General features: G+C 41.8%; 1 protein-coding gene and 1 long non-coding RNA gene across 3 annotated transcripts; one reads left to right on the forward strand and one right to left on the reverse strand.

Moving 5' to 3' along the window:
• The first annotated feature begins 1,590 nt into the window (after positions 1-1,590).
• Positions 1,591-24,917, forward strand: INHBA (inhibin subunit beta A). Of its 2 annotated transcripts, none has more exons than XM_053264077.1 (3): positions 1,591-1,657; positions 3,909-4,405; positions 22,481-24,917. In XM_053264077.1, the coding sequence occupies exons 2-3, from the start codon at positions 4,018-4,020 to the stop codon at positions 23,359-23,361; spliced, it is 1,269 nt and encodes a 422-aa protein (XP_053120052.1). In that variant the 5' UTR covers positions 1,591-1,657; positions 3,909-4,017; the 3' UTR covers positions 23,362-24,917. The 2 variants fall into 2 exon arrangements, with proteins under 2 accessions (XP_053120052.1, XP_053120053.1); XM_053264078.1 differs by lacking the exon at positions 1,591-1,657 and adding an exon at positions 3,435-3,567.
• Positions 13,260-20,013, reverse strand: LOC128330765 (uncharacterized). The gene is made up of 2 exons (XR_008310245.1): positions 19,875-20,013; positions 13,260-13,523 (listed from the first exon to the last, which is right to left on the reverse strand). It is a non-coding gene; the product is annotated as an uncharacterized LOC128330765 (long non-coding RNA).
• Positions 24,918-24,971: the final 54 nt, after the last annotated feature.

Below are 24,971 nucleotides of genomic sequence, written 5' to 3' on the forward strand. Positions count from 1 at the left end.
CATCACTAAAAAAACAATACACTACTAAAATAAATTCTAAAAACAAGATACAGACTAAGGTTGCAATCCTATGCACTCTTATTTGGGACTAAGCCATTGAACTCATGCACATCAACTTGATTGACTTCAATAGAGTTACTGTTGAATTTTTCTGCACATACAGGTGGACCTTATTATCTGTGGGTTGCATTCTGCCCTACAACTGCGGATAACAAAACTGTAGATAATAAGTCATTAAGTGAATGGGTTAGGTTCCCATTCCTAATGGCCTTAGGTTCCTGGAGGGCAAAAAAGTCTGAAAAGGGCAGAAATAGGAGCAAAAAACTAATGTACAATGCTCTCCAGGTCTCCAGCAATGCCCCCCTCCAAACTCTCAATTTGGTCAATTTTCCATAAAAATTAGCGGGAATTTTTTTTTTAAACAGAAAAGCCACAATTTGGCTTCTTAATGCCAAATGGTGGCCAGAAATGACCACGGGAGTTATTTCTGGACAACTAGGAACCACAGATATGAGGATCTTAACCCTGTGTTTTACAGAGATCGGCTCTCCATTGCCCAACTATGGGCAATGGATACGCAAAACTGAAGGTGCCAGGACCACGTGTGAGGAGTACACGTGGTCCTGACACCCATATCCATATTTACCTGAATAGAAGGTGATTCTGAATTTACTGCCTTAAAAAGAGAGATTAAATATGGGTTATAGGTGTATTTTCCTGAAAATAAGAAGACTCTGAATTTAAGACAACCCCCACTGATTTCTAGCATCAAAGAACTTGGAAAACTAGATTTCTAGCATCAAAGAACTATTGGATTCAGGTAAAGACAGTATTGGATCAAATCCAATAAATCCTTTTTTATACAAGTATCTATTTTTATGTAGCTAGCAACTTTAAGAGCTGTTGAACATAATTGAATGATGAGTGCAATACGATTGAACCATACATAGAATGGTTCTTCTGTGCAGCCGCCATTATTCTTAAAATTCCTGTTTTCAACTGTTTTGGGGGAAAATCCCCGCATTTAGCGGGTTGGGGGGAATCACTCACAAAAGACCACCACTATTTTGAATTATTCTGAATCACTTGATTTTTCCCATTTTACATTTTCCAGACAGAATCTCCAGATACTTATCTGTAGAGTAGTATATACAAATCTTCTCCAACAATTTACTGTTCTGATGCCGCTGAGTATAGAAAAGTGTTTTATTAACAATATGAATTGACAAAGCTGTTTTTCATAAATGATGTATTAGATATCTATACAGAGGAATCTACAAACTCATTATGTTCTCATTTCTGCATCTCTATCTCTATCTCATAAAGAATTTTTGAAAACCAGTTCTTTCTCAATTAACCATTGCTTTTGAACTTCATCCCCCGCCCCCACCAAGCTGTATTCTTTAGAGAAAGTATCACTGATGAAAATTTACTCAGAAATAAGGTCTTCTGAGTAAAGATATGTCTCACAGGAAAAACCACTCATATGCTGATGATGTAATAAGGGACTAGCCAATCCAATGCAATGAGCATCCCACAGTACTTCATATGGGAAGTGCAGTATAAAGCTTTGAGGACTGAATCCTACTCAGAAGAACTTCAAGCATTCTTAAAGTGCCATGAGAAAGACCTCTGGGGGATATTAAGGCTCAGAAAGGTAAAATTTCTTTTATTTTGAAAACTCTGTAAGTTGTTTCTGAAAAGTTCATATGCACTATGTACCTTATCTTTAAAGTCATGTGAAATTTTATTTTGTATCTGCATTTAAATTAGATTTTAAAATTTTAAATGCCAAAATTAGGTGATTCAGTATTTTTAATGCCAGAATTAGGTGATTTATTCAAACAATGTCCACTATATGTTAATGTTTGGAAGAATGAGGAAGTAATGTGCAATTTACACCTAGCATATACATATAGCCATGGGCTTGCTGTTATCAGAAGAGAGATGATCCAAGAGCTAAATATGCAGTTGTCCCATCAACAGCTTAGCTATACATACTTATATGTTAAAGACTTGTTCAACAGCTTGCTACTTCAACCTATCTTAGATACTCAAATTTTCATCTTATACCAAGCTCATTTTAACCCATACAGCAATTATAGCTAATTGGGTATTGAAATAAAAGTCAAGATATTAGTATTATACCAAGGTTTGTGCTGCAAAAGATAGCACAAACATATGTAGCCAGGGATTCTAAAGGAAAAGAAGTTTCTTAAGGTACAACAGCATCAAATCTTAGGAGGTGTGATCTATAACAATCTACATAGGATATGCAAAGGAAAAGAAAGTCCCTTCCACAGTCAGAAAACATTTTTTGCAAAAACAGTGAAAGAAAAGAAAATGACAGTACACAACATTTATCAAACTTATCTGGCTTGCTCTATCTTTATCTTATCGGGCTTGCTCTATCTCTGGCTTGCTCTATCTTTCTATACAGAAAATGTATTTGTTTGTTTGTTATTATTCCTTCTCTAGTTGACCTATGGAAACTCAAACCATCTTTTCTGTACTTAACAGACTCTCATTCAGTTGAGATAGTCAGTTGTCATATAAGTAACTGAAGATGGGATAGTACCCTATGGTGGAGAGATAGGGTAGTACTCTATGAGCTTATAAGTAAATTAACTAAAAACTTAATTTAAGATGTTAGAAGAAAAAGCAAAAGAATTATGTGGCCCAAAATTCTGTTGGAAGCATGAAGTGTGTAACAAGGATTTTTGGAATACCAGACCAGAGGTTCCATCTCTGTAAATAAGCAGACAGAAACAAAAATTAATGGGAGTTCATTTTCCCTAGGGAGGCTCTGACCCATAACAGTGGTGTGTGTGTTTGATGTGCAATGAATGCTACTGAAAAAATAAATTCCATTAAATCAGAGACCACTTTCGGAAAAAGTTAAGCTGAAGTAAATAGTTGAGGGTTGTGACCTTAGGAATAGTTTACTCCATTTTTCTAAGGCAAAATTCTGTGTAGCAATAATCATGATTTTGTTTCAAGTAGTTAAAATTGAGAAAGGACTTTCAGGTTTGGCAGTAGTGCATAGATTTGGCAGTATCGCCTAATTCTCAATGTATTTGTTGGCAATCTTTGTAAAGAACTGTCGCACAGAACTTGAGAACAGAACACAAATAGGTTCAGTTTGGGCTTTTCAGTGCTGCTCTGTTTTCTGCAGCTCAGAAATACAGATTATAAGGCCCCAAACAGAAGTTTTGTTCCACCGTCTTCAGATCTCTTGCCAGTGTTGATAACCCATAGCAGAGAGAGACTGGACAAATAGGATCTCCTCTCTGCTTTATTCAGAACACAATAAGATATTTCCCCTAATGTTCTCCTTCTACTCAGGTCACACTCTACTCAGCATTTCGTCAGAGTCTATTTGGCATAGCCCATAATTCACAGGAAAGTGTTTTAAAGTTCTGACTTTTTCTTTCAGTTCATCCTCACCTTCTTCTGTTAACCTGAGGTACTTTGAAGAAACCAAGAGTAGAAAGAGAGCAAAGATGTTGAGACAGCAAAAAGAAAATCAGGACAAATGTTTCAAAAGAGAGAGAGTTAAAAGCAGAGGTGGGTAGGGCAGAAAACACAAGTAGCGATATTTAAACGAGAGGTGTGTGTTAGAGTGCAGTGAGCATAAGGAAGGCAGCCTGTCAGAATATGGGCAGTTCCTCCCCCTTCCTAATCATAGCTTTTACTCACAGACAAAACTCCCTCCCTCTCTCATTCACTCACTCACTTTAGGCCAATCCGTCCTCCTCTCTCTCTCTCTTTCTCAGTGTGTGTCTCTCCCACTCTGACAGAGTCAGAACTCCTCTCACTGACAGTCACAAACATCTACAGCACTTACTGAATTCAGAGAGGGAACCTGCAAACAAAACTTCACAGAAAACTTTTTGTTCTTGTTCCAGAGAATTTGCTGAAGAGGAAGAAAGGAAGAGGAAAAAACTGTGTGTGAAGTGGTGGGGGGGAAGCAGTGCCTTTTTTCAAAAAGGAATCACTACAACTTTTGCTGCCAGAATGCCTTTGCTTCTGAAGAGAGGATTTTTGTTGGTGCTTTGCTGGATTACAGTGAGGAGCTCCCCAACTCCAGGATCTGAGGGGCACAGTTCAGTCACCGACTGTCCATCATGTGCCCTTGCCACGCTCTCAAAGGATGTGCCTAGCTCCCAGCCTGAGATGGTAGAAGCAGTAAAGAAGCACATACTGAACATGTTGCACTTGAGGGACAGACCTAACATCACTCAGCCAGTTCCCAAAGCTGCACTTTTAAATGCTATCAAGAAACTTCATGTGGGAAAAGTGAGAGAGGATGGCTATGTGGAAATAGAGGATGACATTGGAAGAAGAACAGAAATGAATGAACTTGTGGAGCAAACTTCAGAGATCATAACATTTGCAGAATCAGGTGGGTGCACTGCTAAGGAGTGGGGGATTCATCATGAAGAGGTCAGAATTGCAATTAACTTTCCTACTATTTGCAACAGTAATACACTCTGAGAGGCTACAGGTAGAGAGAAAAGTGAGAGTGAATGCATGAAGGAATTTGGGTCTCTAGAATTTAGCCTTGCTACAGATGACTTGCTTACGCTTACTAAATCAGCCAGCCAAGGAGTGGGGAGCTATATGCCAATCTTAGGCTGAAATTTTGAGTAAATGGGTATTCTTCCTACTATATTTGTGAAAATAACATAATGATTATAGTAAATGCTAGCGTATGGAGGAAGATCAAAAGGAAAGGAAAACAAATAGAAGGGGCTCTCAGAAATACTCTGGGGGGGGGAAGAGAGAGACAGTGATGATCAATTTCTGAACCAATCCACTGTAAAACCTATTATGTAAAAAATGAAATATATATTTATTTCTCATTAATTGCAAAACCTTAGTGCAGTAAAAGTGTTAAAAGCTACTGTCAGAAAACCTCAGTAGTAACTGGGACAAATAGTTGTAGGCAATCCAAGTTATAATGCTGACTTCTGCACATGGGGGTGGGGGGAGAGAAAGATGGTGTTCCCAAGAATTCTTTGCCAAAGAATGCAACCTTGACAGGGTGTGTTTTAAACTGTTACACTATTCTTAAAAAAAACAGACATTGCCATATAGATTCTAGCTAACGGCTCAGAATTACATCAGGATGCCCAGAAAATAAGTACTGAGTTTGCCTTTAAATAATTAGGGTACATCTTCATCTCAAGATTCCAAATGTGTACTATGTTTAGTATTGAGCACTGGTGTGTGTGTGTACACACACAAACATATATTCAGATGTACCTGCTTATACCTTTAGCTATACAAACTATATCAATTCAAAGTCATTACAGAACACTTTCTAGAAATTAATTGTGTTGCCTACTCAAAGCACTTTTTTCCTGTTGCCAAGACAGCTTGCAAAGGATGTCATTGTTTTGCTCAGAACAGCATATGGTAGGCAAAGTATGCACAGGCACACTGAGCATTTTTGTTTAAAAGTTTGCTGAAGCAATATAAACAATTAAGGCAACTCTCAGAGTTTCCAGTCCTGAAAACCTGTTGACTCAGATGTTCTGTTTGCAAAAAAAAAGACATGCAGAGAAGCGTGAATGGTTTTAAGAGCAGACATTCCTGCTGCTAACTGCATGAGTTCCAACTGTACAAGAAGCCTTGGTGACTGGTTTCCTTGTCAGTGTAGCCCTCCTCATATCAGTTCTTTCACAGGGAAGGGGGGGGGTACTTATTACAAAATAAACAAATAAATCACAATCTTCATTTCAAAGGATGGTCACAATGTCTCCGCTCCTATCATATTCAGAAGTAGGGTGACACTATTCATTTAAGAAATGAACATTCATAAGCAAAGAAATGGCTAAACCATCTGATAGGCAGACCTCGCAGCCAGTTTACCACAGCACTCTCTCTTAAGCTGAGGGAAAGCACACATGGAATGAACTGTGGTTTCTAGACACTGTGTGAGTTCCAGCAGTCTGTACTGTTTCTGCTTAAACCAGGCTCCAAAGGCAACTGTGACATGCTTAAACTGTGACACTCAGTCCAATTGGCTTATAGGGTCACATGATTAATATTAGCTGTGCCATTGCCCAGAAAGTGGCCAATAGTCCAGCTACTCATTTCCCCCCCCCCAGTTACCAGCTACCAAATATTCAAAGAACTTCACCTTGCATATTGTAGAAACACCAGTACTGAGAACTATAGTACATATCATTCCTACTGTCAGCAGAGCACACTGAGGATCAATTTATTTGGGTTTTGTGTGTCCCACTGACGTACTTTCTTTTTGAAAACCCCTCTCAGACTAATAGTCACATCAAACCCCTGCCCTGTTTCTTCCCACTGATATCTGACAATCAAGGAAGCTTTTAAAAGTTATTTCACAAGGCATTTTAAAAAGTTATTTCACAAAACAGGTAAACAATACTATTTAGCTTAGGCTTGTAATTGGTCAAAGGGTCAGCAGCTTGAGGCCATGGCTGTTGGCTGATGATTGCAAAGGGCCAGTCCCTTGAAAATTGCTGTACAGCATTCTATAATATGTCCTTCTATAAACTCAAATATTTTTCTTCACCTCTATTAACAGTTTTTCTAGTGATATTAACCCTCTTAAATGCTTTTGCTTGGTAAAGGTAGATGTCAGGTTCTAAACCAGTACTGATATCCTTTTAGCACTCCTACAGACATGACAGGAAATCTAGCACTTCACCTAAGAGCAGGGAGAAAGTCTGTAGAAGTGCTGAGATCTGTAGAAGATCTTGCCTGGCCTTAGGATATTCCATCTCTAGTCAAGTAAAATGGTATGGTATTGCGGAGGGGGGAGGGGGGAACGGATTCCCCAGTAGAATTATATTCACACGGTTGTTACTCAAAACAGCCATCATCTAAAAGGGAGGCAGTAGAGAATCAATGAAAATGAATGGAAACATGATCCTAAGTTCTGTCAACTGAATACTAACAAAAATAGAAGCAATCTATTTTTGTTGGGTGCAAGAGGAGGGACTTGATCTAATTTAAGTGTCTCATTGTTCTCAGAAATCATGCAGTTGTACTCGCTAACATTAGAAAAACCATTTCACCCTTAATTCTAACACATCTTCCAAGATGCTGTATAAAGAGATCTGACAAATCTCTTTACAAGATAGGAGAAAAGATATGATAAGCATGTGTGTTCAGATCTCCACTTTGTATTTGGACGGATGCTGTTTAAAGGTGCGAGGTGCGGGGGCTAAACTGCAAAATTGTAGAAAATACAGTGAGTGGACACTGGGAGCAAGGAATCTGAATGCTAATAGACTGAATTCATCCCCATACACAGGTGTTCTCAGACCCAGGAGATCAGGCAAATTCTTGGCAGGTGGTGCTAGAATTCCAGTCAGAGTTTTGTGAAAGTAATAACTTCAAATATGGTTAAGAGATTTGCAGTGTTAGAGAAAATGGCATTCTAAAAAGCCATTAAAATTACACCACTAACAACAATACAATTAACAAAATACAATTATTAGTAAGGCAAAAGAACATAATCAGCTCAGTTTTGCTGTAAACCTACATCTGCCAAACTCTTGTGCTTACATGACTTTTGGGGGGAAATAAGGTATATGCCATGTTAAGAATAACAAATTATTGTTTATGGCTACAACAGCCAAAGATTATTAATTTCGTTGGTCGTTTTAAAAAATGTCTACGGAGCTTATTAGCCAATGGTAGCAATCCAGTGCCTACATTCATTGCCCAATGGGACTACACATAGATACAAAATTGTCTCCACTGAGATCTGCATGGAGACACTGGCAATTCAATGAGCAATGAAAAAGGTTGTTAATGCCAGTCAGTATTGAACAGAAATGACTATGGTGGAGACAATATTGACATTCCAATGATTATGATCAGTGGCTCATCAAGAATGAGTGGAAGTTGTACTCCAAGTGTATATCAGATGCAGCTTAAATCTAAGCAGGTTTGTTTGGAATCAAGTCCCATAGGTTACGGTGGGACTTCCTTCCAAATAAGCGTGTATAGGATAGCAGTCTCTTTTACATATTTGTTCTGCTTCATTAAGCCTTGCAGGCAAAAAAGAAAAAGATAAGAAGGCAATCTTTTTTAAATGAATGAACAGTAAAGTACTGAAACAGGGAAAAAGAGAATGATTGAATGCTTTTAAATGATTTTGTTCATTTCCCCACTAAAGATCTTTCTAGGGGTTTACCTTTCCATACTGAATGCAGAAGCAAATAGCCACAAGAGGGCATACTCCAAAGGCTTTCCTCCCCGGTATTGCATGCAACATAACCTTGATAAAAATTTCTTTTTTACCCAATTGGCTCTGGAGCACAAGGATTGTAGAGCTTCTTTGACAAACCTATTTCTCTTCATCTAACATAACTGGCAGAAATTCACTGGTGTGGTGAACTGCAGGAAACGTGATATAAAGAAACAGGGCAAAGAGGAAAAGCGGGGAGAAGATGAAGCTGATAAGCCTAGATGCTAAAAAACTAGAAATTTTTTAAGGTCAAAGTAATTTTTGTATAATAAAGACATTGGGAAATATGTCTATGGTTTATAGACTGGGCTGATTGGCTTTTGATCTATAAACTGAGCCTCCTTTGCTTTTCATCCTGGCATCTTTGAAAAAGCTTCCATATTATTTCCAATTTAGTTGGTGGTTTTTGGGGGGTGGGGGGGAATATTCTATAATATTTCTCTATATAGAAATATAACTTTAAACTGCTACAAAAATTGGTTTCTTTTCAAATCTGAGGAAGAGAGAGACTAGTGCTGTGACAGTGTCTGCAAGTACTATGCAAGTACCTATGAAAGGATATATCCCTGTGCATGCAACTGAAGGTGCATGTGCATGCTTGGGTATATGTATGCGTGCCAGTGCAGGTATATGTATGCAGCAATGGATGCTTGGAATTGTGAAAGAGGTCCAAGAACATTATATCTTGGGGAAAGCTCAATTAATGGGTTTTACTTCACTCTTGGCAAACTAATGTCACTTGATCACTTCATATATAGACTGGGAAGGTGTTTCTCTCAGGTGAGATTGGCTTGCAACACTGAAGGATTATTATTTTTTAATACCATTTATTCAGCTGTCAGGCACCTCTTGCATGGGCATTCTGCTCACGTTAATTACCAGTTTTGACACAGAACAATTATAATGCTGTCTAGCCTAAAGCCATCAGTTTATCCTGTCTGCGACCTGTAGCTCTGAGGGGGGGCATATCTACGGAAAATAGTGGCTAGGGCAAGCACTGGAATTGCCCCCCCGACCAAACATCTGACACCCATCTTTCAGATAACTTTACCATAATATAAGCTGAAAAATACAAGTCAAGCTCATTAATCTTTTAATTAACAAATTATGGCACTACGTAGGCTGAGAGGGAAGATTTGAACTCAGCTCTCCCCAGTCCTAGTCCAAACTCAAACCACTACACTATGCTCATGAAAGGGGGGGTGGGGAGGGGTGTTACTTGTTTTGCAGGACCTTCAGTGAATTATGACAAGCACTGATAGCTGCAGTCATTCGTTCTTGGGCATCTACAGCTAAACAGTTATTTTATTTCCTGGCTTGCATGGGGAAAGCCCTTTCTTTGCTATTTCTGAATCAGTTGTATTCCAAGTTCTAATATGATGGGAGGAGAAAAAGACTCCCTCTCTCTCTCTCTCTCTCTCTCTCTCCATTATGCATCATTCTATAAACTTCCTAACGCGGAGGGTTCCCTCTCGCCTTTGTTTTCCAAACAAACGTGTTATTTTCATTGTGCATTTAAATAAATAGTTGGTGGTTTGATTGTTTTTTAGTTGTATGCTGCTCAGGGAGAAGAACTCTCTGAAAGGTGGCTTAGAAATGTTTAAATTACTTATATTAAAACTGAGGGGGGGGGAACCCCAAACAATTCAGCCTTTCCTCTGGTGCTCGCCAGTGAAGGGGAGGCGCAGGGGGTTCAGTTAGTCCTGGTCAGTCTTTCGCTGCTTTGCTCAAATTTGGAGAGCATGCTCGCGCTGGGAAAAATCAAACCAGCGGGCCTCGTGCATTATTAGCCAATCAGCTTGGAGGGCGCTCTGCTTCCGCTACCGGTCAATGGGAGCGGAGCATTTGCAACTAAGTGTAGTAGCGAGTCAGGGCTGCTGAGGTCCGGCTATGGCACCGCAGCGTGGGGCGCCTGGAGGTGGCGGTGAGCAGCACTGGGTGCCCAGAGGCGACGGTGAGCAGTGCCTGCTGCACGTGGAACCAGCCGGCAGTAGCAGTAGCGGCGGCACCGAGTGGGGCTGCCCAGCCTGGGTTCCGTCGCTGGATTGGAAGCAGTGGCACTGGCTCCCCACTTAAAGTGGCGCCCAGGGCACGTGCCATGCCTGCCTTATCCTAGATATGCCTCTGGCTCTGAGGGGAAAAGGTAAGGACTGAACCTGGTCTAACTCCCTGTCTCTTTCACCATCCTTATCTGGCTTCTTCAAAAGCAAAATGGACACTGAAATGGTGCAGGTATGTCAGGCAAATTGAAGTCCGAAGCTGATTCCCCTGCTTCTGCTTACCATGCCAGTTTCAATTCTCTCATACCTCTGAGCAAGCCTTTCCAGACAGACTGAGGCCTGGTCCAAGATCTGGATTGCCCGCTTTCCTCTGTGGCAGATTTAGCCAAGCTAGTTCAAATCAGTTTGTATATCTCAGGTTCTGACTGTTTCTTCTTGGGTGTCATTGTCCTCTTTTAGGTCCAGATTTTAAGGAGACCCTTGTACCTTGAAATTGTTTCTTCTGTACAATTCTTAATTTAGGTTCGTTTCCCCAGAATAGTACTGCTATAAAACCATACATGTATGTCAAAAAGCATGGCAGCCACAGGAAGCAGTGGGGATGAGTGGTGGTGGAAGAAAACAGCAATGTCAGAAAATGACAAAAACCTGACACAGACTCACAGACCACCTGTGAGGACAGGGCTCTAAATAAACAAATGCATGAACCCATGAATGATTGAGCTATGTAAGGTCACGTGTGTCTATCTATCTGTGCAACAATATTAAAGCAGCCTCTGTATGAAGTTGTTATGCACACAAATGTATATAACCGTTCTTGTTTTAGATGCGTGTGCTTGTACCTTCAAACAGGGGTGTTGCTAAAGCTTTAAAAATGCGTATTACTTTGCTTGATATGGAACCCAAATTGAATTGTTTTAAAGTAATTCTCTCCTTTTTATGTCCACTTAGTGAGCTCAAGATTTGATATTCTGTAAATAAAAGGATTGACACTGACTGGAATCAATGTCATCCAACTTTGAGTGATTTACAATTGAATAAGACAGATACAAAGTACAGAAATAAGATGCAGTTATTTGCACTCAACCCCCCCCCCCCATTAATAGGAACGTTCATTGTAACTAACTTATTGAATATGAAATACGAGTGACTTTTTTAAATCAGTTTAAAAAACAAAAACAAAACCTTCCTTACTAATGAAGGAAGTGCCCATAATCATTTTCCTATGTAAGCTACAGGACTGTGCCAGCATCAACAGCTTTGGCTGTGATGTGATTATGTGGCATTTCCAAGGATGAAGAGTATACCCATTCAACACCCTGCTGTGGTTGCCTTTAAAATACATTGGGGCTATTCTTATGATCACAAAAATCGGGCTAGGAAATCCTAGCCCGATTTTTGTGATCGTAAGAACCACCGGGCTCGCAGCCGAGCCCAGTGGTTCTGGAGCGGCTAAACCGCTTATGTAGCCCGCCCCTTAGCCCGGGTTTGCGGAGCAAGCGCTCTGCAAACCCGGGCTATCTGCTCGTGAGTAGCCGTGGCGCGGCTCTGCACTGCGGCTATTTGTGAGTAGACCCCCGGCCGGGAGGCTTAAAAGCAGCCCCCCGGCTCAGGGGTCCCCCCAGTATGCCCTGCGCGGCCCCCGAGATCCCCAGCTGGCTCCGTCTCAGGGCCAGCCATCATGTGGGCGGCTGATCCGGCTGCCCAGGGCTCCCTGCCTGCTCAGCGCCCTAAACTGGGTCTCACTGATCGTGAGACCTGGTCCATTGAAGTGAAGATCTTTGGGGCTGCTTCTCTTTCACTAGCTGTAGAGTAGGGAGACAACATTTAGAATATTCAGAGGCGTGTCTAGGTAATCTTGGAGCCTGGACCTAAAGGCCTTTGGCAGCCCCCCTGCTGCAAGTTAAGCATCATTTTTCAACATGTAGGTTCTTGAGGGCACAAACCACACCACCCAGGACAGACTAAAGACTATTTGGGGGCCCCCGGGGGTGTGGAGGCCCTGGACTTCAGCCCTGAAGTCCAGGGGTAAGAGCGCCTCTGAGAATATTTATAGGCAACCTGGCTAGCAAGACAATGGGAACACTATTACAAAATATTTCAGGGGCAGGGCAGATGGGATGTATGGGAAGTGAAAGGGACTGTGCCTATGCATCGGCGTTTTTGCAGAGTTGAAATCGTAGCATATGAGTCAGAAATGTGAGAATCACATAATGAAGCTATTCTCATGAGCAGCAGGAACCGTGCTAAGGGCTTGGTTCCTGCTGCTCGTGTGCAACATTGGGAGCTGCGCGGCTCTCAACAGCAGCTCAGCGGCAAGCCTGCTTATGGAGCCCACCACTTAACCCAGGTTTTGGGTGTGCCCAAAATATGGTTTAAATGATTGTGTGTCTGCCAGGGCTGTAAGCAGCCACGGCGGACACACTCAGGGAGAGGGGGAGGAGAGGGGACCCCAGAAATGCACCACACCCTCGTGCAGTGCATTACTGGGGCTCTGGGGGTGGGGTGCCACTTCCCTTCACCTGATCTCCAGAGCTGCCGGGCGAGGTGCGGGCAGACAGCAGGAGAGCCGCCGCTTGTCTGTGCTGCTGATCCGCTCGCCCAGAACCCTGGCTGTAATTGTCTGCAGGGAGGTAAGTGCTTTGGGGCTTCCTCCCCGCAAAAGAGGGTAGGCTCCTCACACGATTGTGAGGATCGCTTTATGATGTTTCCGCTTCAGTTTCCATGTTCTCTGCTTTGCCATTGTACTTCCCTTGTAGCCTTCCCACTTATGAGCTGCTGCTTGGTATTTTAAGCTATACTAGGGAGAGAGAGAATGTTCATATGCTAGTTGCTCAAACTTGTGGGTGCATGATGTCTCCTATGAGCCTGTCAATAAGTGATATATATTAACTGCTGATTGTTCCTAAAAGTTGTTTGAGTCCAGCAGATGTCTCTTCCTTTATTTGATGTTTCTTCATAACCATGCATGCTAATGGAGCTTGGCTCCCAGGAACATTAAAGAAGTCAAGTGTCTGTGTCTGCTCAGAAACGTTTATAAAATACCTGACACGGACAGTTTGCAATACAGAGCTACAGCAAACTAATCAAGGAGCAGGAAAATAATGCATATGGTTTAGAGACCAATCATGGACCCATATGTATAATAGCAAGTCCCCAATATTCTTTCTTTTGGGGCTGATTCAGATATAACAAGAACTTATCTTGGCTTGACACAGCATCACTGAGCCTCAGGAGTGTGCACTTCCTCCTCCCCTGTCCATGCAAGGATGGGATCAATTCTGTTTAGAAACAAAGCAGGATCATTCATTACATCTGTCCTGACATACTCTTACTTGGCGTATTCTAACCACAGTTCCAAAATAAGCCAGGATCTGAACCCAAGATTCAGTCTTGTTCCTAACTAGCTTGTCCGTTAACAGAATCAGAAGCAGAACTCTTGCAGCTTTCATGCAGATGGAGCTGAGGGTGCTCGCAAGGCAGAGACATCATGCAAAGCCAGGATATCGTCCTGGTTCCATGTTGCATCTGAACCATCCTTTTGTGCATGATGATAAAACGGAACTCAGTATCTAGCATAATAATGAAATATAGCACAGTACGACTACGAAGATGTAGGGGCAGGGCCTTATCAATTACTCCCATTGAGTTCTATTGATGAAAGTATAGGAATTGCTGTTGGCAACAGTGCTTAGTAAAGTCTTTTACCAAGAAACTAGAATCATCAGGTTTCCCCCCACCCCAATGATGACTGTGAAGGGTCACATACATATCTAACATTTCCTGGATAATGGAACGGCTAATATTCACCCTTATGCCCCCCCCGCCAAGTCCTGCTTAATTTAAGGTTCAAAATCTGCTTTTCTGACACTGTGGGGAGGGGATATGACTGAGCTTATATGGTATCTCCAAGGTATCTCCTTAACAGAGAATGTTTCCTGCCAGAAAGTTTATGTTTATGGGATAGACAGCATGCTCCAGTCTATAAGGGCCCAAATGGTTATTTCACAATGACTCCTCTACCATGAGAAACTATGTAATAATCACACATATTTTCTTGTCTCCTGGTGAATTAAATCAGGAGGATTCTTTCTAATCCAGTTGCACGTGTGCACACACAAATGTGTGTGTGTGTGTGTCTAAACACAGACAAAAAGGAAGCTTGTTAAACTGGTAGCTTGCCTTATAGGGAGAAAAATCATATATTTACCATGCAAAATAGAACAACTGAGAATTAAACAAGAGTGAACAGAATTTTAAAGTAACAAGGAGCATTTAGTTTTAGACTAAATGGATTCTCCGTTAGCAAATATAATATGCACGTGTAAAGTGTATAAAGCGTAAGCTCTGAGAAAGGGAGAGGGAGAGATGGAAAGATGGATGGATGGATGGATAGATAGATAGATAGAAAGATAGATACTATCTAAGATAGACAGAACTAGTTGGAAACACAAGTGCTTCCATTTGGGAAAAGGCTATTATAACTGGCTAACACCTGGACTAGTTTTAATTATACCAGTTATTATTTCATTGTTTTAGAATTATACCCTACAATAAACAAAGGAGAATTCATTTTTCAGATTAAAGGCATCTGTAGATAAGTACAGGAACTCAACAAAATATGAGGAAAGAAACATAAAGGCTCTTCACACAACCATAACAGAGGTGGGTAGGGCGGGCAGGGTGTAAGGCAGGGATGAACCTGCCTTCTCCCCAGTTGAGCAAGGAGCTCCTTTTCGAATGCACTGTTGCAAGCCCACATGATCTGCACGGCTCCTGGTAGTGCAGATCTCTGAAGGCCAGGAAAACGAGTCCTGGCCTCCAGGAATCCCGTAATCCACCACACGACAAGCAGGGTACATTGGCGGATTCCCCTGGGGGTCAGGCACTCTAGGCACCCGGCTCTGTGCACTTGGGCTGCATGCAACCCAAGCACAAACACAACCCCAAAGTTGGGGTTGAGGGTGCAGGACCCTCTAACCCCGATTAAGGGCTAGGGTTGAAAGTTGGGCTAGTGGGGGTGGAAGTGCCAGGACTGGGAGTGATCCCAGGACTCCACACAGGCAGCTCAACCCAGGCTAAGCTACCCTGACCTGGGTTGGGCTGCTCATGTGAACAGCATCATAGAATGTAGGCCATATATACTAATACTTCCCATAAGCTTCAGAAGTAGTAGGAGTGAATTTGTTCAATTATCTGCTTTTAGAAAATGTATTGAGTCTACACTGGTTTAGCCTAGACCAGAGCTCCCCAATCTGGTGCCTTCCCGATGTTGTGGAACTACAACTCTCATCATTCCAAGCTACAATTTATTATGGCTGGGGATGATGGGAGTTGTCGCTCAGCAACATCTTGGGAACCAGTGGTCAAGACTAAAGGGTAAAGTAGAAAATGCTTACGAAGTAAGCAAAGAGTAACGAAATAGCACATTGTTGGTCTATAGTACCTTCACTTATTCTATACAAAATTGTGGTGTATGCAAATTTCAGCCTAGGATTAAATAATTAAAGACATGGCAAATATTAGGGATATTGAATCATGCTCCGGACCTCACAGTTCTGTGAGTCATTCATTCTTTTCCATGAACAAGCATACAGAGCTAGTGCCGATTGCACTTTGTTTTTACATGCTTGGCTGTGTCAAAACAGGGCTCTTTTTGGAATCATTTTTCCCAGCAGGTCCCTGCTAACAGAGCAGAGAGATACCCTTTAAAGTGGTGATTCTCAGATTTAGCAGGGGGAGAGCAACTGGCCCTATCCAACCCCAGCACAGTATCCTTCCAGTGGCTGTTGCTGGCATCTGCCTTATGTTTCTTTTTAGATTGTGAGCCCTTTGGGGACAGGGGACCATCTTAATTAATTATGTATTATTTATTTTTCCATGTAAACCACTTTGAGGACTTTGGTTGCAGAGTGGTACATAAATATTTGTAGTTGCAGTTGTATGATCCAATGAATGAAAAGTGAAATTGAGTGGGATTTAGGCATATTGACAATGATATGTAGTAGTAATGTACTGTTAACAATCCATGCCTGCATTTTTTAGTCCCCCCTCTATGGATTTTCAGAAAACTGAATTGGGATCTAGGTTTAAAAGATGGAAACATAACATTTGTTGACATTCCCCTGGGGAACTATGGAAAAAGGGGAGCTCCAAGAGTAATGGCTCTTAGTACTGCAGTTGTAGATCACAAGCATTTGGAGGCATCCACACTGTGTTAGATGGTGGGTCTTCCTACAAGGTTCAGACAGGAAAAACAGGGTGGCTGAAAATGAGCAATACTTCATCATATTATTTATTAGTTACACTGCTCACCAGGATGCAGTCTTGGAAGAGGAACAAAGCAGCTGCTTGGCACTGCCCCACCCATTGTTGTCCCTATAGTGTGGCATGCTCTCTGCCCCATGCGTGGTATGACTTCCAAAATACTCCATGTAAATAAAATAACACAGCATGGGGAAATGTTCCATGTGTTTAAAAGTTGATGCTAGGAAGTAGAGATGAAATAGAACAAGTAATTCACACAGGAATGTATTTTTCGCTGTTAACGTGCTTTCACACTGAAACAATGGCTCAGTTTATGCAGTATACGATAAGCATATGATGTAGGTGACATTCTTACATTCTGCAATCTTTTTCTTTTTGTGGGAGCAGAGTGGGGGGATATTTTTGATTCCATAACTTCAAACTGTTAAGAAATGGTTAGGCTGTGCATGAGAACCACCAGGATCAGGCTGAGCCCAGTGGGGCAGTGCTGCCTAGCCCATCTTCTTAGCCTGGCAGTTAGCCAAAGTTAAGGGGGTGAGTGCTCCTTTAATCTGGGCTATGGGCTTATGTGTGAGCTGGGCTGCTACTACTAGCCTGGCTGCACACAGAGACAAGCGCCTAGAGCACTCATCTCTTGGGGGAATCCCCCAATGCATCATGCATGTTGCGCGGTGCATTGTGGGATTCATGGAGGTTGGGGCAATGAGTCCCAGCCTCTGTTTACCTGCACTGCCAGGAGTAGCGTGGAGATTCATCCGTGCTGTTCTCAGCAGCGCTGGTCATGTGGGCACATGGCTTGTGTGCCACCCAGACTGTGAGTGGTCGTCTGGGGGAAGGTAGGTTGAACCCTGTCTTCCCCCCCTCCCCACCCAACCGTGCACGTAGTCATGTGAACAGCCCCATCTTCTGTAACAGAAAGATCCTGAAGCCCAGTTCATTCATATGATAACTGAATTTATTTTTATTTAACATTTATTTTTTGACATTTTATTTATTTTTTGTCTTCACTGAAATTTCTCTAAGTAGGAGACTGAGGTACCCATGGCCTTAGATTTCACTCGTATTGCTATTTCCTTCTGATCATATTCTGGATTTAAGAGACCAGTGGCAACATTTATACTCATACTGTTGAAATAACGCACCATAGTTTTTTCCTTGCAGTGCTGGAGCCAGGGTTGGCATTCTTGGGCTGCTAGCAACAGCCCAGTGCTCTCAGAAGTGCCTACTGCTGATCCCTGATACCACCTCTGTGTCCACAGCCTTTGTGCTGACCTAGCAGAGTGATTGTCTTGACCAAAAGAGTCCCTCCATTGTTGGCCCCTCCCATTTTAACCACCAAAGTAAGCCCCACTATCAACTTTAGGGAGGCCATGCTGGTAGAAGAGGGGCAATGAAGGGCAGTTTGCTGAGAGCTCTGTAAAACCTGGCCCTGGCCCTGTTTCCTTGCCACTACAAATTTCCAAAGGGAAAGCTTGAAATCTGTATGGAAAAAATCACTCTGTCCACATGGTGGGTCCCTGAACCTGCTGCATATGAATGGCTCACCACAACGTTATGATAGTCACCAAATGGAGTAATTTAAATGGGACTCTGTGCATCTAATCTGGCCCTCAGTCATAGCCACCTTGGAAAATGGTTGCCAGTATTTATCTGCAGAATAAACTGTCCTAGAATTGGGAAGATAGTAACCGAGAGTTAATAAGAACCAGATATTTATGCAACACTCAGTAAAAATATAAGAGCTTTCTTCACTGTGAACCTGCTTTCTGAAGTTAATTCATTCTACTTTGAAAGTTATACATGTCAAGCGTATCCCCCTTCTGTATCTTATCACAGCTTTCGGGATTAGGGGATTGGTAGGGTTCCTTCTCTTGTATAGAGTGGATATTTTATCTTTCTAAAAGAAAGACAATGGTGGCATTCCAAGAAGTCTAGTGCCATAGTCAAACAAAAAGAAAACCTTCCAAGGCAAAACACATGGAACATTCCCTTTAATTTTCTTTATGTTCTACTGATCAAATCAAATTGTAAAACAACCTTCATTACTCATATTTAGCAGTATGTTTTGAACCCCCACCCCCATTCAACCACCCCTTGAGCCATTTTTGGAAGGGTGGTATATAAGTTAAATAAATAATAAGATTTATAAAATGATCTACAAGAACCATTTAAGTTCAATTCCTGCAAGCAAGCTGAAGTCTAGATAAGAGATTTTTCTTCCACCATCATCTACTTCCTTTGCCAGTGTATATGTTTAGGTCAGAGAAACATACTTATAAATACGTAATTTTAAACGTAGAGCTAGCATTGCTGTAATAACAATGGGCATTGAATGTTAAATTAAGAGCAGAAGTTTTGATCCAGATTAACTGATCTGTATGTGGTTTGTATATATACAACCTGAGAGCTGGGTCTGATGAGAAATGCCGGTTCTGCTTGTAGAAAAATCTGCTTACACAAGTGGTATGCTCACATGAGCAGCATAATGTCAGAGCTGCAAATGTGAGCCACTTGTAAGCAAGATCACACCACCCCTTCTGTGAACTAGAAAATCAGCTGCAATTTTTCCAGTTTGTGAAAGAGGAGCAAGATAGCAGCTCTGATGTTACACTGTTCACACAAGCGGCCTTTACACATGGGAAAACTGGGAAACTCTGAACAAGTATTCACATAGTAGTGTAGCAAACATGCCCCTTCCCCATGCCACACATAGATACCAACATGTATGAGTTTAGTGTAAATGTTCAGTCATATGGATGGCTGATTTGCACGGTTTTCTGGAAATCATGGAAATCAGGCAGCCACATGGAATCCCTGCACCATAAGTGATTTCATTTGCATGGGGGAGGGGAAAGATGTGCCCACTCCTGTACCAAACCAAGACAGCATCCAGATAAGTGTCTGCACCAGACCTCTGCCTTACAGAGGCGTATCTAGGAAAAATAGCACCTAGGGCAAGAACTGAAATTGTGCCCCTGTCCAAACATCTGACACCCATCTTTCAGATAACTTTACCATAATATTAGCTCAAAAATACAAGTTCAGACACTTTCAGGAGAAACAGTTTGTAAGCAACAGACACATGCATACACAACCACGCATGTGGAACATATGTGCCAGTCGCCTTCCCAAGGAAACGCAGCACATCCATGTGCTGGGCATGCCTCCATAGAGCTAAGCAGTGAAAGCTCTCTTTAGGAAATGCTCTGCCACCTCAGCACACCTCACTACAGGTTGAGAATTAAACCTCCTGCGAGTGAATATTTTGATTTTATTCCTTGCCTCTCCCCCGCACCCTTCAGTTTTGCCAGCTTACAAGGAATTAAACCAACATTGTCTTTTTAAGGGATGTTTTGTCCACTTACTTTTGTGCTATTTATATCTGTTTTTTAAATGCTCGGGTCCCTTGCCAACAACTTTGCATTCTTCTGACTCCCTAGATCAGGGAAAAATCTAGACTTGGGTCTTGCAGAGGCCATTTGAGCATGTGCAGTGGCCTTTTTCATTTTCAGCAGCCTTTAAAAATTTTTTTTTAAATGGCTGCCGCACATGCTCAAATGGTCCCTGAGAGGTCCTATGCCTTGCCAGGCCTCTCAGAGGCCTTCTGAGCATGTGCGGTGACCTCCAAAATGATCTTTGTAGGCCCAAACAGGCCTAAAAATTAGCCTGAGACAGGCTGCGGCAGTGATCTAAGAGGCTGGCGGTGGGAGGGAGAACCTTTGTAGACCCCTCCCTGTGGCTTTTAGGAAGCCCCCTGAAGGGGCTACAGATTAAAAAAAGAATTTCATTTTTAAAAATCCACGAATTGGGGAGGGGGTGAGGGGCAGCATAGCATTGGCGCCCCCCCATGGCGCCTAGGGCACGTGCTCTGGCTGCCCGCCCCCCCCAGTTTTGCTTATGCCGCCTTATATCTATACTTTTGCGGAATATGTTGTTAAAACACTGCTATATAACCAATGTCTTCTTTTAATGACAGCTAGATTCCCACAGGAACCTTTTCAAAGACTGAGAAAGATAGAAGTTAATGGTAATTACCCTATAAATTGACAGGTCAGAAGTCCAGTCTTTCAAGACTCATATTCATACATTCAAGGGTTGTGGCTTTTTGAATACCCTGGCCTGGGAGTTATTCACACATAGCTTTATGCTGCGGGGTAAATGTTGAACGAATCCACTTCAAATTACACTTGCGGCATTGAGGGAAGCAGCCCCTCCCCTCTGCTCTTGGAGGGGTTTTTTTGTGCAGGTTCACATCATATGCCTCCGTGTTTGCCTTCTAGCCAATGGGAAGAAAGAGAGAGAGAGAGATTTCTAAAGTCTATATCTGCATTCCTAAAGAGGGTTTCCCTCTTATCATGTTAATGATTCTAGATCAGTGCCTCTCCCTATTTGCTCTAGCATTTTTAGAAAAAGTACATTAAAACCAGAATTTTAAAAACCCAGAAATACATTGAGATAAGCTAGAATTCGGAAGACAAAGCCTGATTTGTGTGTGGAGTGCATCCAAGAATCTTGAAGGGACTTCGGGATAAGTTTGGCTAGTGTGTAAACGCACACTCTCTTCCGGAGGAGATTCAGGGTAACAGCCCTGTCTGTAAAGCCTCCTGGTGACTAACCCAAGCTTACTACGTTGCATCAATAATTAAGAAAAATGATCCTTTGCCTAACCCTTGGGGATCTTGTGAAAAAGTACCATAGTTGTGGAATGGATTGTTTGGGGAACATTTCAAGACAGGGAATTCTAGAGCTATTTCTGAACCAAAGATGGCAAAAAATGTAACATGTAAAGAAGGATTTGTGAAATAAGTCTGCTCCCCAAAATGACAGTCTTGTCATTCATAGCTGCAGTGGCTTCTAATCATCCTATAGAAGAGAAATATTTTGCATTTGCGGAATGACTGTGGAAATAATTATAGGGTACCTATGGGGGGCGGGATATGTGCTTGAAACCATTGGGAACAGGTCCTTAATCTGATGTTGCTCCCAAGACAAAAAAGGAGGCTGATATGTTGTACTGTCCAGAAAACTGTAGATTTGCATGTAACCATCCAGAGCAGCCAACTAATCACACATCACTTCCAGCCACAGGCTGCACATACAACCCGAACAACCTCACTGCACAATTTCCTCTTTCATTGCAATGATCCTATTGTGTCAGCTGAAGTGCTTGTGCATTCAGCTGGGTGTATAGGGTAATCTTGCTGGAAGATTTGTTTGTTTGTTTGTTTGTTTGTTTGTTTACCTAATTCATATATCCTTTTCATGGACAGCTTACAAGGTTTAAGCATTCCAGCATGCTTAGAATGCTGACCCAGAGTAAGACAATTGAGGGCTAAATTAAATAAGATGCCAGATACGCAAAATAACATGTATTCCGGTAGGGTTAACACTGCCCAGCACCTTGCTAAGAGGGATCCTAATATGTGCACCAGACAACATTTGCATGCTTATTATCACAAGGGCAGATGACATGTGAATACTTGCATGGTATGGCTGACACAGGGATTAAGAAACCTTTTTAAAAGGGCCAAACTATGCATGGATACATCTGTCTTTTTTTGTACTAAAAGCAGCTCATCATTGCCCTATGTTGATTTCCCAATGCAAACTGAGCCCCTCTCCCAGCCCCCAGAACTACTAATAGCCCTAAAGGAGCTGCATTGTACTTGTATGTTTCCTCTCCATGCCTAATCCAAATCTTACCCATGAGGATACTTTCAGCATTCACACATGGCATCTAGTTTGGCCTTAAAATTCCAGGCGGTATGGAATTTGGCAGAAGTAGGTGCTTCTCCTGTGCTCAGTGTCTTGCTTTAATTGGTTCTTATATTCACACCCAGTGCCAAAGGCAGCAAAGCAGAAAATCAAACTATTGTTTTAACATAAGCAATAGCTTTGCAATAGTGTGATTTAAAGTTCTCTGTCATTACTAACTGGTATTCCCCATATCTATGTATTTTTCATATTGCAGGTCCTGCCAGGAAAATGCTTCATTTTGAAATTTCCAAGGAAGGCAGTGAGCTATCAGTAGTAGCACAAGCTGATGTGTGGCTCTTCCTGAAAGTCTCTAAAGCTAATCGGAGCAGGACAAAGGTGACCATCCGACTATACCAACAACAGAAACTGCCAAGACGCAGCTCCCAAGGAGTGGAAGAGGATGGAGGGCTAAAGGGAGAGAAAGGTGAAATTCTCATCTCCGAAAAGGCAGTGGACACCCGCAAAAGTACCTGGCACATCTTCCCAGTCTCCAGCAGTGTTCAGCACCTCCTGGACCAGGGAAGGAATGCCCTGGATGTACGGATTGCTTGTGATCAGTGTCAAGAAACTGGAGCCAGTCTAGTGTTGCTGGGTAAGAGGAAAAGAAAGGAAGAAGATGTAGAAGGGAAGGAGAAGGATGGTAGTGAAAGTACGGGGGAAGAGGAGAAGGAACAATCACACAGGCCTTTCCTGATGATGCTTGCCAGACATTCAGAGGATCGCCAGCACAGACGGCGGAGGAGAGGTCTTGAGTGTGATGGCAAAGTTAACATCTGCTGCAAGAAGAACTTCTTTGTTAGCTTCAAAGACATTGGCTGGAACGACTGGATCATTGCCCCACCAGGTTACCATGCCAACTACTGTGAAGGAGACTGCCCCAGCCATATCGCAGGCACATCTGGCTCAACCCTCTCTTTCCACTCCACTGTTATCAACCACTACCGTATGAGAGGCCACAGTCCTTTCTCCAACCTCAAGTCATGTTGTGTACCCACCAAGCTACGGCCCATGTCTATGCTCTACTATGATGATGGGCAGAACATAATCAAAAAGGACATCCAGAACATGATTGTGGAAGAGTGTGGGTGCTCATAGATGTGCATGGATATTGCACATCCACACCTGCATACATGCTTGGGATGGCCCCTCTATCTATTTCAAGAAGACTATTTAAAATATAAAGGAGGAAAAACCCAATGGGTTGGAAACAAAACAACCATATTTCTAAAGTAAAAGCATCCGATGTTCAAAAAGTGACTTAGAGATAAAGGAAAGAAGAATGGCATTGTTCACCAGGGCTTGGATGAGAAACATTCAAATGGTGTGGGCAAGGGCATTTCCTATCTTATATGCTCCATATTTTATTACACAGTATTTTCACACTTATCAGCAACATGGGAAGGTATGTTTCCTTTCCCTGTGTTACCTATGCATTCAAGCCCTGACAGCAGCTTGCCTAAAATGCAGCAATTTGGATGCTAAGTCCAAAATGGTATTAAAATTTCTAGAAAAGCCAAGTGTATGAACACTACATTCACTGGCACTTTTACTCCCATCAGTTTACCAAGGACGCAGTGAGTGTGCACAAACGTGTATGGGCAGATTTCTTATGGCATATGCATACAGAGTGCACACCTGTGTATACATATTGGTAAAGGGGACAATAATGCGCAGGTGTACTCACCTTTATCTTCTGCACTATTTTTGCAAAAAAAAGTTTAAAAAATATAAAGAAAGAAAGAAAGAAAATACAAAGTTACATTTCGTAAAGGTGCTTATGACATTAGAACTATGCAACCAAGTTGGTTTGAAACTGTTTACCTGAGAGAGAGAAAAAGAGAGAGAGAGAGAGAGAGAGAGAGAATACCCAGACTTAAAAAAAAAAAAATGGAAGTAACATGTTTAATTTTGTTCTTCAATGAGAGATACTTGAAAGGAACATGTTTCTCCAGCTACTGGAGCCAAACATTTCTATATTTTGTAAAAAAGAGAAAAAAAGAGAAAAAAGTTTAAATTGTTTACTATTTGCACTACAACAATGTTCAACCTGTCTAATCCTTATTTAACAAGTATTGCGGGGAGGGAATGTGGTTAGGGGTGGAAGGGAATCAAGAGCTGCACTTATTGTGAGCTATACAAGAACTGCTACAGCACACAAAAATAGTTATTTTATTATAATAATTATTATTTTATACCTTTAAAAATAGATATGTACACCAAAGACACTTATGTGAGCCTCTAAACAGTCGGTTTTTAGCTAGTGTCATTCATAGGTTAGGATCTGGCTTAAAGGGTCAACAGCGAGGCTGGTTGCATTTCAAATGATGTAATGCTTTCTCGATGAACCTGTTTAGTGAACACAAACCTGATTCCAGAATTGGCTGTGCATTTCAAACACTCCTAAACTGTTGGGGTGTTTCAAATCAAGGTTCTATATCAGGCCCACCAATAGTTCAGTTGTGAATCCTTTGTATGTACAGCAGCTGTATGCTGTTGGGGGAAAAAACAACTTCCTATAAGGGGGAATTATATTTGTATATGTATGTATATATACAGTTTAAGCACTTCAGGCTACACTTTTAATGTTCTTAAAAAACAAATGAATGTTTGTGTGCCAAGCACAGTATATTAAATGGTTTTTTTTTCCCCCAGTGGAAGAAACTTATTTAAGACCATACCACTTTGTATAAAAGGAATACGATCCA

The sequence above is a fragment of the Hemicordylus capensis genome, chromosome 6 (genome assembly GCF_027244095.1).
Source record: "Hemicordylus capensis ecotype Gifberg chromosome 6, rHemCap1.1.pri, whole genome shotgun sequence".
NCBI classification, from domain to species: domain Eukaryota; kingdom Metazoa; phylum Chordata; class Lepidosauria; order Squamata; family Cordylidae; genus Hemicordylus; species Hemicordylus capensis.

What these genes read in the sequence shown, in the direction of transcription:
- INHBA (XM_053264077.1), top strand. Translation starts at nt 4,018, where the DNA reads ATGCCTTTGCTTCTGAAGAGAGGATTTTTGTTGGTGCTTTGCTGGATT. An exon ending in CATAACATTTGCAGAATCAG is followed by an intron (nt 4,406 to 22,480) that starts GTGGGTGCACTG and finishes TTCATATTGCAG; the next exon opens with GTCCTGCCAGGAAAATGCTT.